General features: G+C 44.2%; 1 protein-coding gene across 2 annotated transcripts in view; it reads right to left on the bottom strand.

Moving 5' to 3' along the window:
• The window catches only part of DNAJC17 (DnaJ heat shock protein family (Hsp40) member C17), a 42,141-nt gene extending 23,388 nt beyond the window's left edge, over positions 1–18,753 (bottom strand). For both annotated transcript variants that reach the window (XM_060618912.2, XM_060618913.2), the window contains exon 1: positions 18,563–18,753. In XM_060618912.2, the coding sequence (XP_060474895.1) occupies positions 18,563–18,640 (78 nt within the window). In that variant the 5' untranslated portion in view covers positions 18,641–18,753. The remainder of the gene's footprint in view (positions 1–18,562) is intronic.
• Between the last annotated feature and the right edge of the window lie 86 nt (positions 18,754–18,839).

Genomic DNA, 18,839 nt, shown 5'->3' with positions numbered 1-18,839 from the left:
AAGGGATTAATATTCAAAATATGAAAAAAAAACTCATATAAGTCAATAGCAAAAAACCCCAAGCAATCTGATTTTTTTCATGGGCAGAGGATCTGACGAGACATTTTTCCAAAGAAGACATACAGATGGCCAAAAGGTAAATAAAAAGGTGCTCAACATCACCAATCAGGAGAATGCAAATCAAAACCACAATGATAGTACCACAAGATAGCACCTCACACCTGTTAGAATGGCTGTTCTCAAAAGACTAGAAATAACAAGTGTTGGCAAGGGTGTGGAGAAAAGGGAACCCTCATGCACTGTTGGTAGGGATGTAAATTGGTGCAGCTACTGTGGAAGACAGTATGGAGATTCCTCACAAAATTAAAAATAGAACTATCATATGATATAGCGATCCTGCTTCTAGGTATTTATTCAAAGGAAACAAAACACCAACTGGATAAGATATCTGCACCCCCATGTTCATTGCAGCATTATTTACAATAGCCAAGACATGGAAGCAACCTGATGGATGGACAAAGATGTGCTGGACACACACACACACACACACACACACACACAGTAATATTATTTAGCCATTAAAAAAAGGAAAGTTTGCCATTTGTGACACATGCATTGACCTTGAGGGCATCATGCTAAGTGAGATGAGTCAGACAGAAAGACAAATACCATATGATCTCATTTATATATGGAATCGAAAAAAAATTAAAAAACAAAACAAAAACAAAACTCATAGATAAAGAGAACAGACTGGTGGTTGCCAGAAGTGGGGGGGGGGGGGGTGTGTGTGAAACGTGTGAAGGGGGTCAAAAGGTGCAAACTCCCAGTTATAAAATAAGTCATGGGAATGTAATGTATAGTGTGCTGCTAGATTTAATAATACTATATTATATATTTGAAAGTTACTAAGTAGATCTGAAAAGTTCTTATCACAAGAAAAAAATGTGTAACTATGTGTGGTGACAGACTTATGTTAACTAGACTTATTGTGGTGTGCATTTTACAATGTACACAATGTATTGTGTCATTATGTTAATAATACAATGTTATGTGGCACTTGAGTGGTTCAGCTGACTGAGTATCCCCAACTCTTGATTTCAGCATAGGTCATGATTCCAGGGTTGTGGAATGGAGTCCTGCATTGGTGGGCTTGGCACTGAGCATGGAGCCTGCTTGGGATTCTCTCTCTCCCTCTCTCCCTCTCCGTCTCTCTCTCTCTCTCTCTCCACCCCCCCCCCCGGCCTCTGCCCCTCTCCCCCTCTGGCATACTCTCTCTCTCTAATAATGATTATACTAAAATCTTATGTCAATTATATCTCAATCTTAAAAAACAGGGATGGTAACCCCTGGGTGGCTCAGTTGGTTAAGTGTCTGACTCTTAGTCTGTGCTGGCAGCGCAGAACCTACTTGGGATCCTCTCTCTCCACCTCTCTCTGCCCCTCCCCTGCTCAGGTGTGCACTCTCTCTCTCTCAAAATCAAGGTGCGCCTGGGTGGCACAGTTGGTTAAAGGTCCCACTTCAGCTCAGGTCATGCATGATCTCACTGTCTGCAGGTTCAAGCCCCAAGTTGGGCTCTGTGTTGACAGCTCAGAGCCTAGAGCCTATTAGGAATTCTGTGTCTCCCTCTCTGTCTGCCCCTCCCCCACTCACACTCTGGTTTTCAAAAATAAATAAACATTTAAAAAAATTTAAATTCCAAAATTAATAAACTTAAAAAAAAGAATTGTTAAAAAAAAAACCCAGAGATATTCAGTTTCCCTCTACTATTCTAAGCTGGAAGACAGCATGGTTCACTGAAAGAGAGAAAGTTTTGGAATCTAACAGATGTATTTTTATTTTATTTTATTTTATTTTATTTTATTTATTTTAATTTTTTATTTTTTATTAAACAAATTTTTTTAACATTTATTTATTATTGAGAGACAGAGCGTGAGCATGGGAGGGGCAAAGAGAGGGGGAGACACAGAATCTGAAGCAGGCTCCAGGCTCTGAGCTGTCAGCAAAGAGCCAGAAGCAGGACTTGAACTCAGAAACCAAGAGATCAAGATGTGAGCCGAAGTTGGACGCTTAACTGACTGAGCTACCCAGGTGCCCCTATTTATTTTAATTTTTTTAATATTTATTTTGAGAGATAGAGCATGCACGCATGTGCCGAGAAGGAGAGAGAGAATCCCAAGCAGGCTCCACGTTTTCACGGTAGAGCCTGATGCAGGGCTTGATCTCACAACCCTGGGATCATGACCTGAGCCGAAATCAAAAGTTGGACATTCAACCAACTGAGCAATCCAGGCACCCCTATTTTTTTTATTTTAGAGAGAGAGAGAGAGAGAGAGAGAGTGCTCGAGTGGGAGAGAGGGGCACAGGGAGAGAGAGAGAGAGAGAAAGAAAGAAAGAAAGAAAGAGAGAAAGAAAGAAAGAGAGAAAGAAAGAGAGAATCTCAAGCAGGCTGTCAGGGTAGAGCCCTAGGTGGGGCCCGATCCCATGACCCTGGGATCATAACCTGTGCTGAAATCAAAAGATGGACATTCAAACGACTAAGCCACCTTGGCACCCCTAACAGATGTGTTTTTAAATTTTGAATCTTCTGCATACTACCAGCATGACTTTGGACAAATTACTGAATCTCACTCAGCCTTAGCTTCTTCAACAACAATGTGAGGAAAGAATCCCCTACACACAGGATAGTTGTGAGGATTAAAGAAAATAATCCATGTGAAGTCCCTGACAAAAACTAGGCACTCAATATAAGTCCCAAACCTCTTGCCTATCCACTTCCAGGAGGGAAGTAAACTGTGTGACACCAGCTGAGGATGATGCCAACCTGACAGCAACTCCAGGGATGGGCATGGGTTCACAGTGGGCCCAGGTCAGCCCAATTAGAATTCTCGAGACGGAGAGGGCTGATTTCAAGTCTGCTGGGGCTGTAGTTCTAAAATGTAATCCTTGGTTAGCTCCCAGGGGCTCTGAAATACTCTGATTCAAAGAGCAGAGGGAAGGGTAGGGAGCTTGAGATCTTCTAAGAGTGGCCATGAACTAAAACTCAGGTGGCCTAACAATGCTGGTGAAGTGTGTCTGTCTTGATTAACTAGTTATTACTATTTTTAGCTGTTACACCTGCCATGGGCAGGGCCCATTCCTGGGTTTTAGCTTGGAAGGCCAGTTTTGTCTTTGAACCAGTTGGCCTGGAGTTTGGTGTTTTGTGCTACAAACTGGATTGCCAGCTTTGTCCAGCCCTCCTGAAGTGACTGCTGCCTAAAGAATTTCTCACCATGTAAACACAACTCTCTTGAAGCAGGCCTTTGAAAAAGCTTCTGGTATCAATATTGTTTACTATGAAATAATGCTGCCTTATTAGCAGCTCAAGAGGCTGGATTCAGGGCAAAAAGATGCAAAATATGTTCTATAACTATGATAAAGTTGGGAAGGAAGAGGGACTTTCAGAATAGAGAAGTAGAGACCCTATTTGTAATGGTATGGGATAAAGCTAAGGACTGTCTAATCCCAGGCACCGGGGATGGCAGCTCCTCCGTGAAACTGAGTCTGCAGGTGCTAGATCAGTCAGGCAGGATTGAAGTTGCCTCAAGAAGTTGCCAAAGGCTACTAGATTGTCTTAACACTTGAAGCTTTCTTTCTTTACCTGTGGATTTCCCCTAAATCCTCTGGTCTCCCTAGCACTTGGCAACATTCATTTGCATTTCCTGAGACTTCACAGAGAGGAGGAGCCAGGTGACAGTAGAGTAGCTTCCCACCCAATGTCCCCTGCACAGACCATGATTTTTCAGAGGACCAGGCTGTCTCCAAAGCCCAGCCCCGGAAAGACAAAGATCTCAGATGAATAGAAGCTCCATAAGGACTTAAAATTCCAATTTGCCGAGGTGTGGTCTTTCTAACTTGTTGCTGCCTCTAGCTTCCCCTTCTCCATCCTAGGACACTACTGGAATTTAGTCTGACTTCCACGTCTCAGGATTGTCATCCAGAACATAAACTACTGAACAGCGTAACACCTTCAGGCACTACTGAAGGCAAAGAGTCAGGCTTTTCCTAAGCTTCCCTAGGTGGCGAAGATCTTTTTAAAAAAAAAAAAATTTTTTTTTAATGTTTTATTTATTCTTGAGGGAGAGAGAGACAGAGCATGAGCGGGGACGGGGCACAGAGAGAGGGAGACACAGAATCCGAAGCAGGCTCCAGGCTCTGAGCCATCAGCCCAGAGCCTGACGCAGGGCTCGAACTCATGAACCATGAGATCATGACCTGAGCCGAAGTCGGATGCTCAACCGACTGAGGCGAAGATCTTAAATCTTACTCTTTCTATACTTTTTCTGTCTCTTCCCTAGTCACTCTCTACTAGTCTGTGCCATATGCCAGCACTTCCTTGGAAGTGCTTCTAATCTGCTGTTTCTTTTCTGGTATGGTCTGGAAAAACAGATAAACTGTTTTGGTTCTTTTAAAATAACTTTACAATTTTTAAAATTAATTATTTAAAAATGAATTTAATGAATTAATTAAATTTTAATTAAATTAAAAAAATTTAAATCTTATAACTGTTATAATTGTGCCTCAAATGAGAGCCCACAGGCATAGGAAAGTATGGGGGTTCCCCTTACAAATAAAGGGAATGTGCTTTATGGGGCAGGGAGTTTTGCTTATGCCCAGGGCCCAGAACAGTGCTCTGAACAGTGCCTGGCATTTAATCTTAGTAGGTACACAGTAAGTACCTATTGAATGAAAGGGGCTCACGTTCACTTGTTCTCAACCAAAACACATTCAGAAAGTCTCAACTATGTCTACTTCAGGCCCAGTGAAGAGTAGAAGTGAGCACTGTCCTGACCTTAGGAGACCTTACTGCTATTTTGCAATCTTCCCTTCTACTTGCTAATGCTGTCTCTTGAGAAACCAAGTCTGGAAAAGAGAAAAAATCACTAGGGCAGACCGTCAGAAGAACCATGATGGGAACTAAATGTTATCCCCCAGAGCCCACATCACAGAGGAGAAGGATGAATCATGAATTAGCACCCACCCAGCCCTTCCTGGAGGCCCCATAACTGGTTCTGCCACTTGTAGCAACCTAAGCCCAGAGCAGGGGAGTGGGTTGGGAAGTGGGTCTCCAGCCATCTCCACTGGGCTTTGTGCCAGCCACGCAGCAGGGCCTCTGACAATTCACCTGCCTCCAATTTCACCTCTTGAGGGAAACGGCATCCTGACTCACTCAAAAAAGGCAAGGCGCTAAGGGGTCCCATAAATATAAAAGTCATCATTAACTTAAAAGAAAGGTGCCCTACAAAGAAGAGATCATTATTTTTTTTAAAGGCTGCTGTCCTTATGATAAAACTTGGGACCAAGTAAGTGGTACAGGTAATTAAGCCCAGTTCTCAAAAGCCAGACTCATAGGTCAGACTCAGATAGAGGACAGATAAGGAGACCACTCTGTGTGACAACAGGTACTAAACCTTGCCAGTGAATCAGCTAGAAAACCATTATCAGGCCTGGTTCCAGGAATGGGAACAGTCCATAATCACAGCCCAGGCACTCATTTAATTTCTCCCCAAGCCTGGGGGAGGCAGACATCTCATCCCCACACCAGCTAGAACACCAGAGGTTATGTGACTGCCTCACGTCACAGGCAGAAAGTAAACCACAGAGCTCGGGGTACTTATGCAGAAGCTCCTCTTGCCTAACATATTGGTCATTTTCATTCCCGACAGCCTCTGGCCCACACTGCAACAGCACTGCAGAGAAATCCCTAAATGCCTGGTCATTACAAAAACCACACAGCTCCTAAGGCTCAGTACAAGCAGGTGCCAGCCAGCCCCCAGACCGGTCCCCTCAGCTCAATGTTTCCAGATGTGGGTCTGCTGTTGATACTGAGACGATCCGGGAGAACTTGGACCTCACACCAACATCCTTCTCAGGTTGCTTGCTAACCATGGCCCAAGGCCCCAGACTCGGTGACCTATACAGCCTGGAACAACTGGCACTGTACACAGAGCTTGACCTGCTTCTCCCCAAATGTTGCCCGTATGCACCCTTTGGATCTGGGTCCTTGGACCATCCTTGAGGTCACTCCTATCCCTCAGGCTCTCACCTCTGGGTCCCCCTCCTTCCTTTACCCCTCTCAGCACCACCTCCTGGGCCTAACCCCAGCACTACCATTCTTAGGCTACTTTCCCAAACCAGCTACCCCAAGGAGCCCTGTCTACAGCCCCACTCCCTCCCTCCCATCCTTACCCTAAGCATCCCTGTATCAGGCTCAGACTCCAAAATCTTTGCCCATCTTCTTGCCTCAGGCAGTAGATTCCCACCCCTCACATCTACCAGATATTTTGAGTCTGACTGCCCCTCACTTCTCCCCCCTGCCTACTGCCACCCTCAACCCCTGCAGACTTGGGTCCCCAGTCCCAAAGCATTCTCTCTGCCCCATCTCTGCCATCTCTCAGGGTACAGAACTTCTCTCTGGGCCTTGGTACTTCCTGCATCTTACTTATTTCCTTTTTTCCTGTAACACAGTGGTTTCCTGTAAAAACAAATTTATATTAGTAAAAAGAAGTGAGTCAATTTAAAGAAAAATAATAATAACTAGATAACAGCAGTCAGGAACAGCAAAAATTGGGAAAGCAACTATTCAAATGGAGAACACTTGCTTTTTTGCTTTTTTTGTTATTTTAAGATTTTATTAAAAAAAATTTTTTTTACATGTATTTATTTTTGAGAAACAGAGTAAGACAAAGCGTGCGTGGGGGAGGGACAGAGAGAGGAGACACAGAATCTGAAGCAGGCTCCAGGCTCTGAGCAAGCAGTCAGCACAGAGCCTGATGCAGGGCTCGAACCCATGAACTGTGAGACCATGACCTGAGCCGAAGTTGGACATTCAACCGACTGAGCCACCCAGGCGCCCCTTAAGATTTTATATTTAAGTAATCTCTACACCCAAAGTGGGGCTAGAACTTACAACCCTGAGATCAAGAGTCACATGCTCTTCTGACTGAGCCAGCCAGGCACCCCTGGATGGAGAATAGTTTGAATGTTGCTTTAGCTGAAATGGAAACTGCACTGTGATAGTTTCAACATACATTTTAATGCACTTCCTCAAGCTGTTTAGATCAGCTTAATACCTGTCGGGTTCACCCAGGTCTGGCAGCTTTACTCAGAGTCAAAGCTCTGTGTCACAGTTGGAGTCATGAGGCTCTCTGGGGCCCACAGACCTGTCTCTTGTTGCCCTAATTGCGCCTGCAGTGTGGGTCATGGAAAAAGCTCTGAAATAAAAGCAGAAAATTCGGGTTTGGGCAAGCACTCTGCATTTATTAGCCACCTTATGTTGGGCAAATCAATTAAACTCTTGAGTCTTAAGTCTTCTCATCTATAAATTGGACCTAATATTCCTTACCTATCTCATAGGCCCGTCTTGAAGATCACATCAAATGAGATAATTTATGTGAAAGCACTTTGGTGTCATATAAATGTAAGGTATTATCTTAAACGCTAATGAATAACCTGCAGCTTACAAACACAAATGCATCATTGCTTTTGACTTAACAGGCAGCCAAGTAACTTCAAAAATCCAGAGCTCCGGACAATAAAACCCAGGAATGAGTTAACCATCAGAGGGATGCAGATAGGGCTGAGGCCTGGCTCCCAGAGCCACCCAGTGCTAGTCAGGCCCTTGGTGAATGAAGGACAGTCGTCTAGAGAAACCAGACTTGTGCCCAACCTTGAGTCTTCAAGTAAGAGACTTTGGGAAAGGCTCCTGTGACAGTGAATTGAATCAGGCACACCTCACATTCAGAAATGGCTCCCAGATGTCCATAAAATCAAGTCCAACCACTATAGCACCTAGAGGTCCAAAGATACCACATTTTCAGATTCATCTCCTGTCATATCTTCAACATACCCAAGGCAATGTCCCATTCCTTGTCATGCCAGGCACTTTTACTTCTATACCTACATACTCATGCTGTTCCTTGAAGCCCTTCTCTATTCTCTGTCCTCAAAGACGTATTCTTCTTAATTCTGGAAGAATGTTGGTGTATCACCTTCTAGAATATAATAGAAATATGGAGGGTTTTTTTTAAATGTTTATTTATTTATTTGGAGAGAGAGAGAGCATGAGCAGAGAATCCCAAGCAGGCTCCACACTGACAGTGCAGAATCCGATGTGCGGCTTGATCCCACAACCCTGGGATCATGACCTGAGCCGAAATCAAGAGTCAGATGCTTAACTGACCGAGCTACCCAGGCTCCAGAAATATGGAGTTTAAATAGAGGTATTAGCTAGCATATAGGTAAAATAGGCTTTTCCTTAAAGTAACTTATATGCTATAATATAACCTTCCTTCCTGAAAATGTCAATGTTAAGTGTCTTTGGTAGTTTTCCTGGTAAACAGACGTAAAATTTGAGTCTTGAAAGAGTTAATCAAAATGGATTTTCAAGTACCTGGCTTCATCAAGTAATGCTTGCCAAGATACAATGAGTTACATACCCTACAAAGGGCTTCAAATGAAAGGTGAGGCTGCAATAGACAACAGAGACCTGTGCCAACTGTATAGGAGTGGAAAGAATATTATACTGGGGCTCCAGTCTGGGTCTGATGCTCATTATCTGGGTGGTCTGGAGCAAGTTCCATAAGCTCTCTGGACCTCTATCCTCCTGTCTACAAAATGAAGAGAATCAACAACCGTGAAGATCCCTCCTGTGATATATTCTTTTCTCCCCTCAAGGTCTTGCACAAAAACACTTCCTCAGAGAAGTCTTCCCTAATCCTGCCACTCTATGAATCATGCCTTCTTTTTTGTTGTTATTGTTTTGTTTTTGAGAGATGGGGGAGAGGGGCAGAGTGGAGGGAGGCAGAGGATCTGAAGTGGGCCCTGCACTGATAGCAGTGAGACGGCTGTGGGGCTCGAACTCACAAACTGTGAGATCATGACCTGAGCCAAAGTCAGACACTCAACTGACAGAGCCACCCATGTGGCCCCGAATCATGCCTTCTTTATTCCTATAGCATTTTCCTTAAATACTATAAGGAATTTCCTTAAATACTATAAGTATTTTCCTTAAATACTATATATGGAACCTCTTTCATTTTACCTCAAAATTCATTGTTCACTATACTGTGTGAGCTGGCCGAAAGCAGACTGATGTCTTATTCAGCTCTAAAACCCCACCATACCCATATGGTACCTTGTCCTTGGTGATATACTCCACTCATCTGTAGATCTGAACTGAACAGTGAAGTCTGCTGATCCTCAATTTTGCTCTACCTAATTCCCGATCTCCTTTCTACCTTGACTGCTATGACAATCACTGAGTCAGCACTGGGCCTGTCAGGGCTGGAATGAGTGAGAAGGGCTAAGGAGTAGAGGGCAACCTTAGACATGAGGTGTGGGAGATGTGTATTTGACATTAGTGCTTACAATGTAAGGGAGGTGGAAGGACAATATTAACAGCAAGAGCTAACATGTAGTCTGCATTCGCTCTGTACCAGGCACCATGCTAAATGCTTTACTTGTATCGAGCTTTACTACAATGCTGGCAGGAAGGGACTGCCATCATTCCCATTTTGCAGACAAGGAAGCCAAGGCACACAGAGGTTAAACATTTGCTCAAGGTCACAAACTAGTTAAGTCATGGAGTCAATGACTTAACAATTACTTTCGAGTCAAAGTCCACTTTCTTTTTTTTTTTTTTTTAAATTTTTTAACGTTTATTTTTGAGACAGAGAGAGACAGAGCATGAACGGGGGAGGGGCAGAGAGAGAGGGAGACACAGAATCTGAAACAGGCTCCAGGCTCTGAGCTGTCAGCACAGAGCCCGACGCGGGGCTCGAACTCACGGACCGCGAGATCATGACCTGAGCCGAAGTCGGCCGCTCAACCGACTGAGCCACCCAGGCGCCCCCAAAGTCCACTTTCTTAACTATCACTGCTAAGAAGTCAAAGGTGATGATAAAAGCACATTGACAATTCCCAACATTGCTCAATGCTCTGTATTATAATTTTCATCCACTTTTGCCATATGGTAGATGTAATAAACAATAATTCTTCGCCTTATTTGTTAAAGATTAGTTATAAAAATTGTTCTTTTCTCTTTCATTTATTGTGAGAGACAGAGAGAATGTTCATGTGGACGCATGAGTTGGGGAGAAGCAGAGAAAGCCACAGTCAGTGCAGAGCCCAACATAGGACTCGAACTCACAAATGGAGATCATGACCTGAGCCAAAAGCAAGAGTCAGATGCTTAACCAAATGAGCCACCCAGGTGCCCCCGAAACTGGTATTTTTTATACAAAGCTACACTCTATAGGAAGTGATGATCTGATTAAAAAAGCATTAACTTCTAGGGGTGCCTGGGTGGCTCAGTCAGTTGAGCACTCACTCTTGATTGCATCCAACTCGATTTCGGCTCAGGTCATGATCTCTCCGTTCATGAGTTGGAGCCCCCAGTAGGGCTCTACACTGACAGTGTTGAGCCTGCTTGGAATTTCTCTCTGCTCTTCCCCTGCTTTTTTTTTTTTTTTTTTTTCTCTCTCTCAACAAATAAACAAACATTTTTTAAAAAAGCATCAACTTCTAGAATTATAAACTTTAACCTCTGCATTCCATAATGATGGGACACACACACAAAGATGGGCCACAGGAGCAAGAGATGGAAAAGGTGGAAAAAGGAAACAGGCAAGATGGGGCAACTCTATAGGGACCACTTTTTTCACATTTGTATCCCTAGCACCAACTCTGAGGCTGACACATGCTAGGCACTTAATAAAAGTTTGTGGAATCAGGGCTGCCTGGGTGACTTAGTTGGTTAAGCATCTGACTTTGGCTCAGGTCATGATCTCGCAGTTCCTGAGTTTGAGTCTCTCGTTGGGTGAGCTCGAGCCCCACTTCCAGTGAGACCCGCTTCCCACCCCACCCCACCCCCCCGTGTGTGTGTGTGTGTGTGTGTGTGTGTGTGAGTGTGAGTGTGTGTATGTGTGTGTGTCTCTCTCTCTGTCTCCCCCTTGTGGGATTTTCTCTCTCTCTCTCTCTCTCTGTTCTCATTCACTTGCATCCTCTCTCTTTCAATTAAAAAAAAAAAAGTTTGTGGAATCAAATGTTTGTGGGAAATAGTTCTACTCTCCTCTGAAACACACACGGAGAATGGGAAAGGAAACCAAAATGAAACAGGAAGAACACTGTAAAGTTTGATTTAATAAAGGTCCAGTGTGTGCCTGTTCTGGGCAGGGCACTGGGCACACAGTGTGCTGCTTTCAAGAGTCAGGGTGGGGGCTGTGAGCAGAGACATGGGCAATCCTGCCTATTTGGCAAGAGTATAAGTTGGTACTACTTCTCTGAAAGAAAACTTTGAAAAACCTTTTAGTGGGGGGCCTGGCTGGTTCAGTTGGTAGAGCATGGAACTCTTGATCTTGGGGTTGTGAGTTCAAGCCCAATGTTGGGTGTACAGATTACTTTTAAAAATTCTGTTAAAAAGCTTTTAGATATATTTACTTTTGGTCTAGTAATTTTACTTTGTCACAAAGTACTACTGTCTAAGAAAATAATAGTGCATATTTATCCAATCACTCAACAAGGATTCACTGAGCACCTATCAAGGGCTAGGCACTATTCTAGGTGCTAGAGACAGCAATAAACAGAGGAAGTCCCTTCCTTCCTGGATTTTTTACATTCTAATGGGGGATAAGCAGATGGGTATAGTAATATAAAATGGCAGTGAGCGTTAGTAGTGAGAAGCACTACTTAGAAATATATGTAGCAGTGTCAGGGTGTGGAGGTAGCTAATATAAATTGGTGGTCAGGGAAACCCTCCCTGAGGAGGTTATACATGAAAAGAAATCTGAATAAGGGGTGGAATGAGATATAAAATACCAACTGCCAGAGAAGAATGTTCTAAGCAGAAGGATTAGCAGATATAAAGGCCCTGAAGCAAGAATGTGTTAGATGAGTTTGAAAAAAATCACCTGAGGCCCATTTCACACCCAGAAGGAAGGTTATTATCCAAAAAAAGAGGAAATAACAAGTGTTGCAAAGGATGTGGAGAAATCGGAACACTTGTACATTGCTGGTGGGAATGTACAATGGTGTAGCTGCTGCATAAGGCAGTATAACCAAAATATTAAACATAGAGTTATCATATGGTCCAGCAATTCCCTTTATGGGTATATATCCAAAAGAACTGAAAGCAGGACTTTAACAGATATATATACACTTGTGTTCATAGTAGGATTATTCACAACAGTCAAAAGGTGGAAATGATCCAAACGTATGTCAACAGATGAATGGATAAACAAAATATGGTAATGTGGCATATACATTCAACGAAATATTATTCAAACTTAAAAAGGGGGGCACCTGGCTGGCTCACTTTGACCTTGGGGTTGTGAATTCAAGTCCCGCACTGGGTATACAAATTACTTTTAAAAAATAACATCTTAGGGGCACCTGGGTGGCTCAGTAGGTTAAGTGTTCAACTTTGGCTCAGGTCATGATCTTGCAGTCTGTGGGTCCAAGCCCTACATTGGTCTCTCTGCTGTCAGCTCGGAGCCGGCTTTGGATCCTTGGTCTCCCTCTTTCTCTGCCCCTCCCCCGCTTGCTCTCACTCTTTCTCTTTCAAAAATAAATAGAAAACATTTTTTAAAAAAGGGTTAGGGTTAGGGGCGCCTGGGTGGCTTAGTCGGTTGGACGTCCGACTTTGGCTCAGGTCATGATCTCACAGTTTGTGAGTTCGAGCCCCGTGTCGGGCTCTGTGCTGACAGCTGGGCGCCTGGAGCCTGCTTCGGATTCTGTGTCTCCCTCTCTCTCTGTTCCTCCCCCGCTTGCACTCTCTCTTAAAAATAAATAAAGATTTAAAAAAAAATTTTTTTAAGGGTTAAAATAGGGCACCTGGGTGGCTCAGTCAGTTAAGCGTCCAACTTTGGTTCAGGTCATGATCTCACAGTTCATGAGTTCAAGCCCTGCATTGGGCTCTGCTGACAGCTCAGAGCCTGGAGCCTGCTTTGGATTCTGTATCTCCCTCTGTCTCTCTGCCCCTCCCTGGCTTGTGCTCTCTCTCACTCAAAAATAAATAAATAAACAAACATTTTTAAAAAAGAGTTAAAATGGTAAATTTTATGCTATGCATAACATAACATAACATAACATAACATAACATAACATAACATAACATAGGATTGAGATGGCAGGAGCTTAGTGAGCAAGGGGAGAATGGCAGGGAACATGAAGGAAAGGCAACAAGAGCCCCAAGGGCCAGGAAAGGCCTTCAGGTATTACTCTAAGACTGATGAGAAGCCACTGGGAAGTTGGAGCAGAAGTGACACAATCTGATCCACATTCTAAAGGCTTACTCTGGCTGCTGTGTGAAGAGGCTCAAGAGGACAAGAGCAGAACTAGGAAAAAGGCCATAACGCCACTGTAGTCGCCCAGGTTAATTCCTGAGATTATTTCAGATTCTCTCGAGGGCTTGCAAACAGCATGAATTCATGACCTAGTCTTCATTTTGGCAGGCCTTGGGGACTTGCCCCAGTAGACAGTGAGTGAGTGAGTGGGAGATGGGGGGTGTATGCATGAGCACACATAGGCACGTGCACATGAGCACGTAAGCATCAGGGGCTTACTGCTTTGGATTCTAGCAGGGGACTGAATTTCCAGGGCATGATCCTCTTCCCAGGAACGCTTCCACACCAAATCCAGGTCCTTGACTCAAGGCTTTTCTACAAGAAGATTACATCGTGCCCAGCCTATCTCCTCTGAGGCTGGAATGGGAACAAAAATGTCTACCTGGGAATTGCTGAGTCTTTAAATTTCCACCAAAGGCGTTGTTTAGCCCATTTCTGAACCTGTGAGGCTCGATGCACTACGAGGTTGACAGAAGGGGTAAGTTCCATGAATAGAAAGGTAGAGCTGAACTTGCCCCTAATTCTAGTATGGGTAGGCAAACTTTTTCTGTAAAAGGCCAAAAATTTTAGGAGGCCACATGTGGTCTTTGTCAAACATTCCTTTTTGTTCTGATTTTGGTTTGGCTTGGTTAGTTGGTTGTTTTCATTATAAAATATATATAACTTACAGGGCGCCTGGGTGGCTCAGTTGGTTGAGTGACCAACTCCTGATTTTGCCTCAGGTTGTGCTCCCAGGGTCCTGGGATTGAGCCCCAAGTCAGGCTCTGCGCTACATGCTCTCTCTCTTTTGGGCACCTGGGTGGCTCAGTCGGTTGAGCGTCCAACTCTTGATTTCAGCTCAGCTCATGATTTCATAGTTCCTGAGATCCAGCCCCACACTGGGCTCTGTGCTGACAGCATGGAGCCTGCTTGGGATTCTCTCTCTCCCTGCCCCTTTCTCTCTCTCAAAATAAAAATAAATAAGCTTAAAATAATAATAATAGTTATAGCCATCACAATGGGTGTAAAGTAGTATCTCATTGTGTTTTTGACTTATATTTACCTAATGATTAGTGGTATTGGACATCTTTTTTTTTCGCTTTTAATGTTTATTTATTTTTGAAGGAGAGAGACACAGAGAGTGAGCGAGGGAGGAGCAGAGAGAGGCAGACACAGAATAGGAGCTGTCAGCACACAGCCCAATGTGGGACTCGAACTCACAAACCATGAGATCATGACCTGAGCTGAAGTTGGACGCTCAATCGACTGAGCCATCCAGGTGCCCCTGGACAACTTTTCATGTACTTGTTGGCCATTTATGTGTTTCTTTAGAGAAATATCTATTCAAGTCCTTTGCCCATTTTTTAACATGTTTGATTTTTTGCTGTTGAGTTGTTTGTTTTTTTTACAATCCTTTAAATGTGTAAAAACCATTCTTAGCTCATGGCCTATTACAAAATTTGTAGTAGAGGCCATTTGACCCCTGAAGCCAGAGTTTGCCCAGCTCCCTCATTTTACATTTGAGGAAAGTCAGCCCCGAAGAGAGACAGTGACTGCCTCAAGGTTCCTGATTCTCAAGTCAAGTTGTAGTGGTCTCTATAGCCACTACCTCATTCATTCAACAAATATTTATCGAGAGAGCCTCTTCTGTGTCAGTCACAGAAGGGGCTGCTACAGAAGTGAATGAACCAGATCCACTCCTCGGAGCTAGGAGTACAGAGGGGATTAAGGCACCAAACAAATAATCACACAAATAAATATGTAATTACGAACTGAAATAAGTGCTAGAAAGGAGGAAAGCCAACTGTTATGAAAGAGAATAATAGACAAGGCCTCTCTAAGGATATGCCATTTAAGTTGAGTTCTGGAGGATAAATAAAAGTAACCCAGGTTAGGTTACTTTTAAGTAAGTTAGGTTACCTCAGCTAGGTTACTGAGCCACCTGGGTGGCTCAGTCGGTTAAGCATCCAACTCGATTTAGGCTCAGCTCATGGTCTCGTGTTTCGTGGGTTCAGGCCCTGTGTGGGGCTCTGCACTGATGTGCGGAGACTGCCTGGGATTCTTTCCCTCCCTCTCTCTGCCCTTCCCCTGCTCACACTCTGTCTCTCTCTCTCTCCAAAATAAATAAATAAATAAATAAATAAATAAACAAACAAACATTTAAAAAATCTAAAAAAAAAATTTATAATATGCAATCAGGGGAGGGAAAGAGAGAGAGGGAGACACAGAATCCGAAGCAGGCTCCAGGCTCTGAGCTGTCAGCACATAGGCCAACCTGGGGCTCGAACCCACAAACCATGAGATCATGACCTGAGCCAAAGTCGGACATTTAACCCCCAAAAATGTTTTTTAAGTAACCCAGGTTAACAGAAGCGGCAGAGGAGTATTCCTGGCAGAAGGAAATACATGCATGAAGGGTTAAGAAATTATATTGAGTGTATTATTAAAAGTGCAATAGGGCTCTTATCAAGATCATTCCATTTTCTGTGAAAAGAATAGAATGTCAGTGTACAACAGGTCAAAATGCAACAGATTGAAAGTAAAAAGACAAATTGGAAGACTACTATAATTGTTCAGATGGAAGTTGATAGGGCTTGGGCTGGACTGGCAGCAGTGGAAACAAAGATAAGTGAACAGTTTTGAGAATTATTTGGGAGGGTAACTCATTAGCACCCGGTGATGGACTAGATGGCAGAAGTGAGAAGATGAGGTATCAACAACAACTCCAGGGGCACCTGACTGGCTCAGTCAGTGGAGAATGCGACTCTTGACCCCAGGGTCATGAGTTTGAGCCCCACGTTGGGCAAAGAATGACTCCAGGTTCCTAGTTCAAGTGGATGGATGGTAGTGCCATTTACCATGAGAGAGAAGTGCAAGGAAGGAGAAGGTTTGGAGACAGAAGGTCCAGAATTCAATTTTAGATGTAGTAAGATTTAGACCCCCGTGAAGCATCCAAATGGAGAACTCAAACCAGCAGATGGATATACAGATATACACAGAAAAGTGGTCTGAAGGAAAGTTAAAATTGGTGTTGGTATGAGCTGAGCTGTATGGTGCTGGACAAGGGCCAAAGTGACACAGTGGAAGGAACATGACCTGGTCCAGGCATCAGGGAATCTAGGTTCCAGTTCCAATTCTGTCACTAACCACCCTCTCTGAGCTTCAGTTTCACCATCATTAATACAAGGAGATTGGCCTAGATCATGGCTTCTTTAGTCTTTTTTGGGGTAAGAATTAACTCCTCTCCTCAAAAATGAATACACAATATTATACATGATTTCAGGGTTTACTCCCTTCATGTCACCTTTCTATGGACACCAAAGGAACAACTCCTAGACTATATGACCAGACAACCAAAGTTTAGAAGGCCTTTTTTTCTACATGCTTTATATATATATAAATAAATAAATATATATATATAAAGGTCCTCCAGGCACTGTTAGAAAATATGACAGGCACTGAACCAAGGAAAGAGGGAACATCAGGGCCTAGGTCTCCCTGGCTCTCTACCAAAAAGTATCCATCACCATGAAACTAGACAGTGTCTCCAAAGTTTCAAGTCTACTTTTCACAGTTTATCTAATTTTACTCTTTCTTCTTGGCCTATGCTCCAGACAAAGTGGACTCCCCTTTCTTGGAGTATCCTTCCTTCCTCTCCACATAGCCAAACTCTGCCTGTTCTTCAAGGCTTCAAACGACTTATCTATTTTCCCCACCCCTTCTCCCAAACTAGAAACCACCTCAGCATACTATGAAAATCCACAGTACTTTGTCTGTATCCCTCTTAAGGAATTTACCATGTTCTTCCTTATATTATAGTTGTGCCTCCCCCTATTAAAAGATAGGAACAGCACCTTTTATCCTGTATAAAGAGCCTTCTCACATATCCCTTATCTCATCTGAGTGAAAAATGGATCCTATCCATACTGACCCAATCAGACATTGGTCTCTTGCTAGACAATAGCCTCACCTGACCCCTTTAATGGCATCTCATCCATCCACGTCCAGCTCTGAGCAATACACACATCAGCAGCTACCCAAATGCCTTCCTCAGAAGTTCCCAACTTCAGGGTTCCAACATATTGGCTGGGTTTGGTGTGAAATGTCCAAAGTAATTTCTCACTATTAATGAAGTACCAATTAAATAATTTACAAATGTAGAGCACTCAGAATAGAGTCCAGCCCACAGTAAGCACTATATAGGTGTTGGGCATTATTAACACTGAAATTTTAGGATTTATGAGATGGGTGTAGCGGATGCTTTTGGTGCTCTGTACACACCCACGGCCCACTCCTGATTTCAGTGGCAGCTGCGGGAGACAGTGATGTGCAGGCTGATAGCATCTCTCTTCCAGAACCCTGTGGGTCTCCTTGCTTTTCTGCCCCAGAGCCTCCTCTTCTCACAAGCTCACTCAAGCCATGAGCTAGACAGCCAGGAACTACAGGGACATTCGCGGGCATTAACTTTCATCTGATGAATTATCTGCTTCCCCTTCCTACATTGTTACAACCTCTACCATTATCCAGGGGAAGATAACAAAACTCCTAATTATAGCTTGATCGGTTAGTATCTCACTCCCTGGCACCTTTATCAACCCTTTCCCGTGGAACTTAATTTAAGGCCATCTGCCTTTACTCTTCTGATCTTCCGTCTCTGAGCCCAATAGCACGTTTTCAGAGGGCAACAATGGGCTGGGGTGGAAAAAAGAAATGACAAAGTCATAGGTCACACTGCCAAGAAAGATGAAAAGGGAGTGGAGAAACCTTGAGACTCGGCCTTTTTTCCCGCCCTAGGCTCTAAGCGGAGTTAAATCGGCCTTCATAGGTGACTATGTAGTAGTACCTCAAGCCACCGACACGGCAGAAGCGGAGTCAGGGGCTGACACTGCGCAGGCGCAGGGAGGGGGCTAGGGTTTCCTCTCATTCAGTTCACTCAACCACTTCTCTTCTACACAAGGGCCATAGGGAGAGTACAGTACCCTGCGCAAGGAGCCTTCTTTCTGTGCACCCCAATTCCTCGTGAGGCCCTCAGACCGGCCAGGAAACGTCTGGGAAACCACCTTCTAAGGCCGTCGGGCCGCCCCTCACTCCGCGCCCAGGGCCCGGCCGAACCTGGAAAGCGGGTGCCAGCTGCTGGCGAGGCGCCAAGACAGGAAGGGCCGCCAGGCCTGGTCGGATTCGGCCCTTCTCACCACCGTTCTCACCTCTTTGTCCGCTGCTTTCTCCTCGATACCTAGTAGGGCGTACAGGTCCATCTGTAAGAGCTCCTTGGCCACCGCCATGGTTCCAATCTTGACTGGATTCGTACTACAACTCCCAAGAGTCTAAGCGTGCGTAGGGATTCTCAGGGACTGTCGTCGCCAGCGAGCTGAATGGCGCTTAGCCCCCTGGGAAATGTCGTGTTCTGGATCAGGCTTGACTGTCTGTGAGGGAAGCGAGCAAGTGAATGAACTACGCCTCCCAGCAGCCCCCGCGCCTTCC

Source organism: Panthera onca, chromosome B3 (assembly GCF_046562875.1).
Source record: "Panthera onca isolate mPanOnc1 chromosome B3, mPanOnc1 haplotype 2, whole genome shotgun sequence".
NCBI classification, from domain to species: domain Eukaryota; kingdom Metazoa; phylum Chordata; class Mammalia; order Carnivora; family Felidae; genus Panthera; species Panthera onca.
The sequence above is the reverse complement of the archived record's forward strand: the minus strand, read 5'-3'. Positions and strand labels throughout refer to the sequence as shown.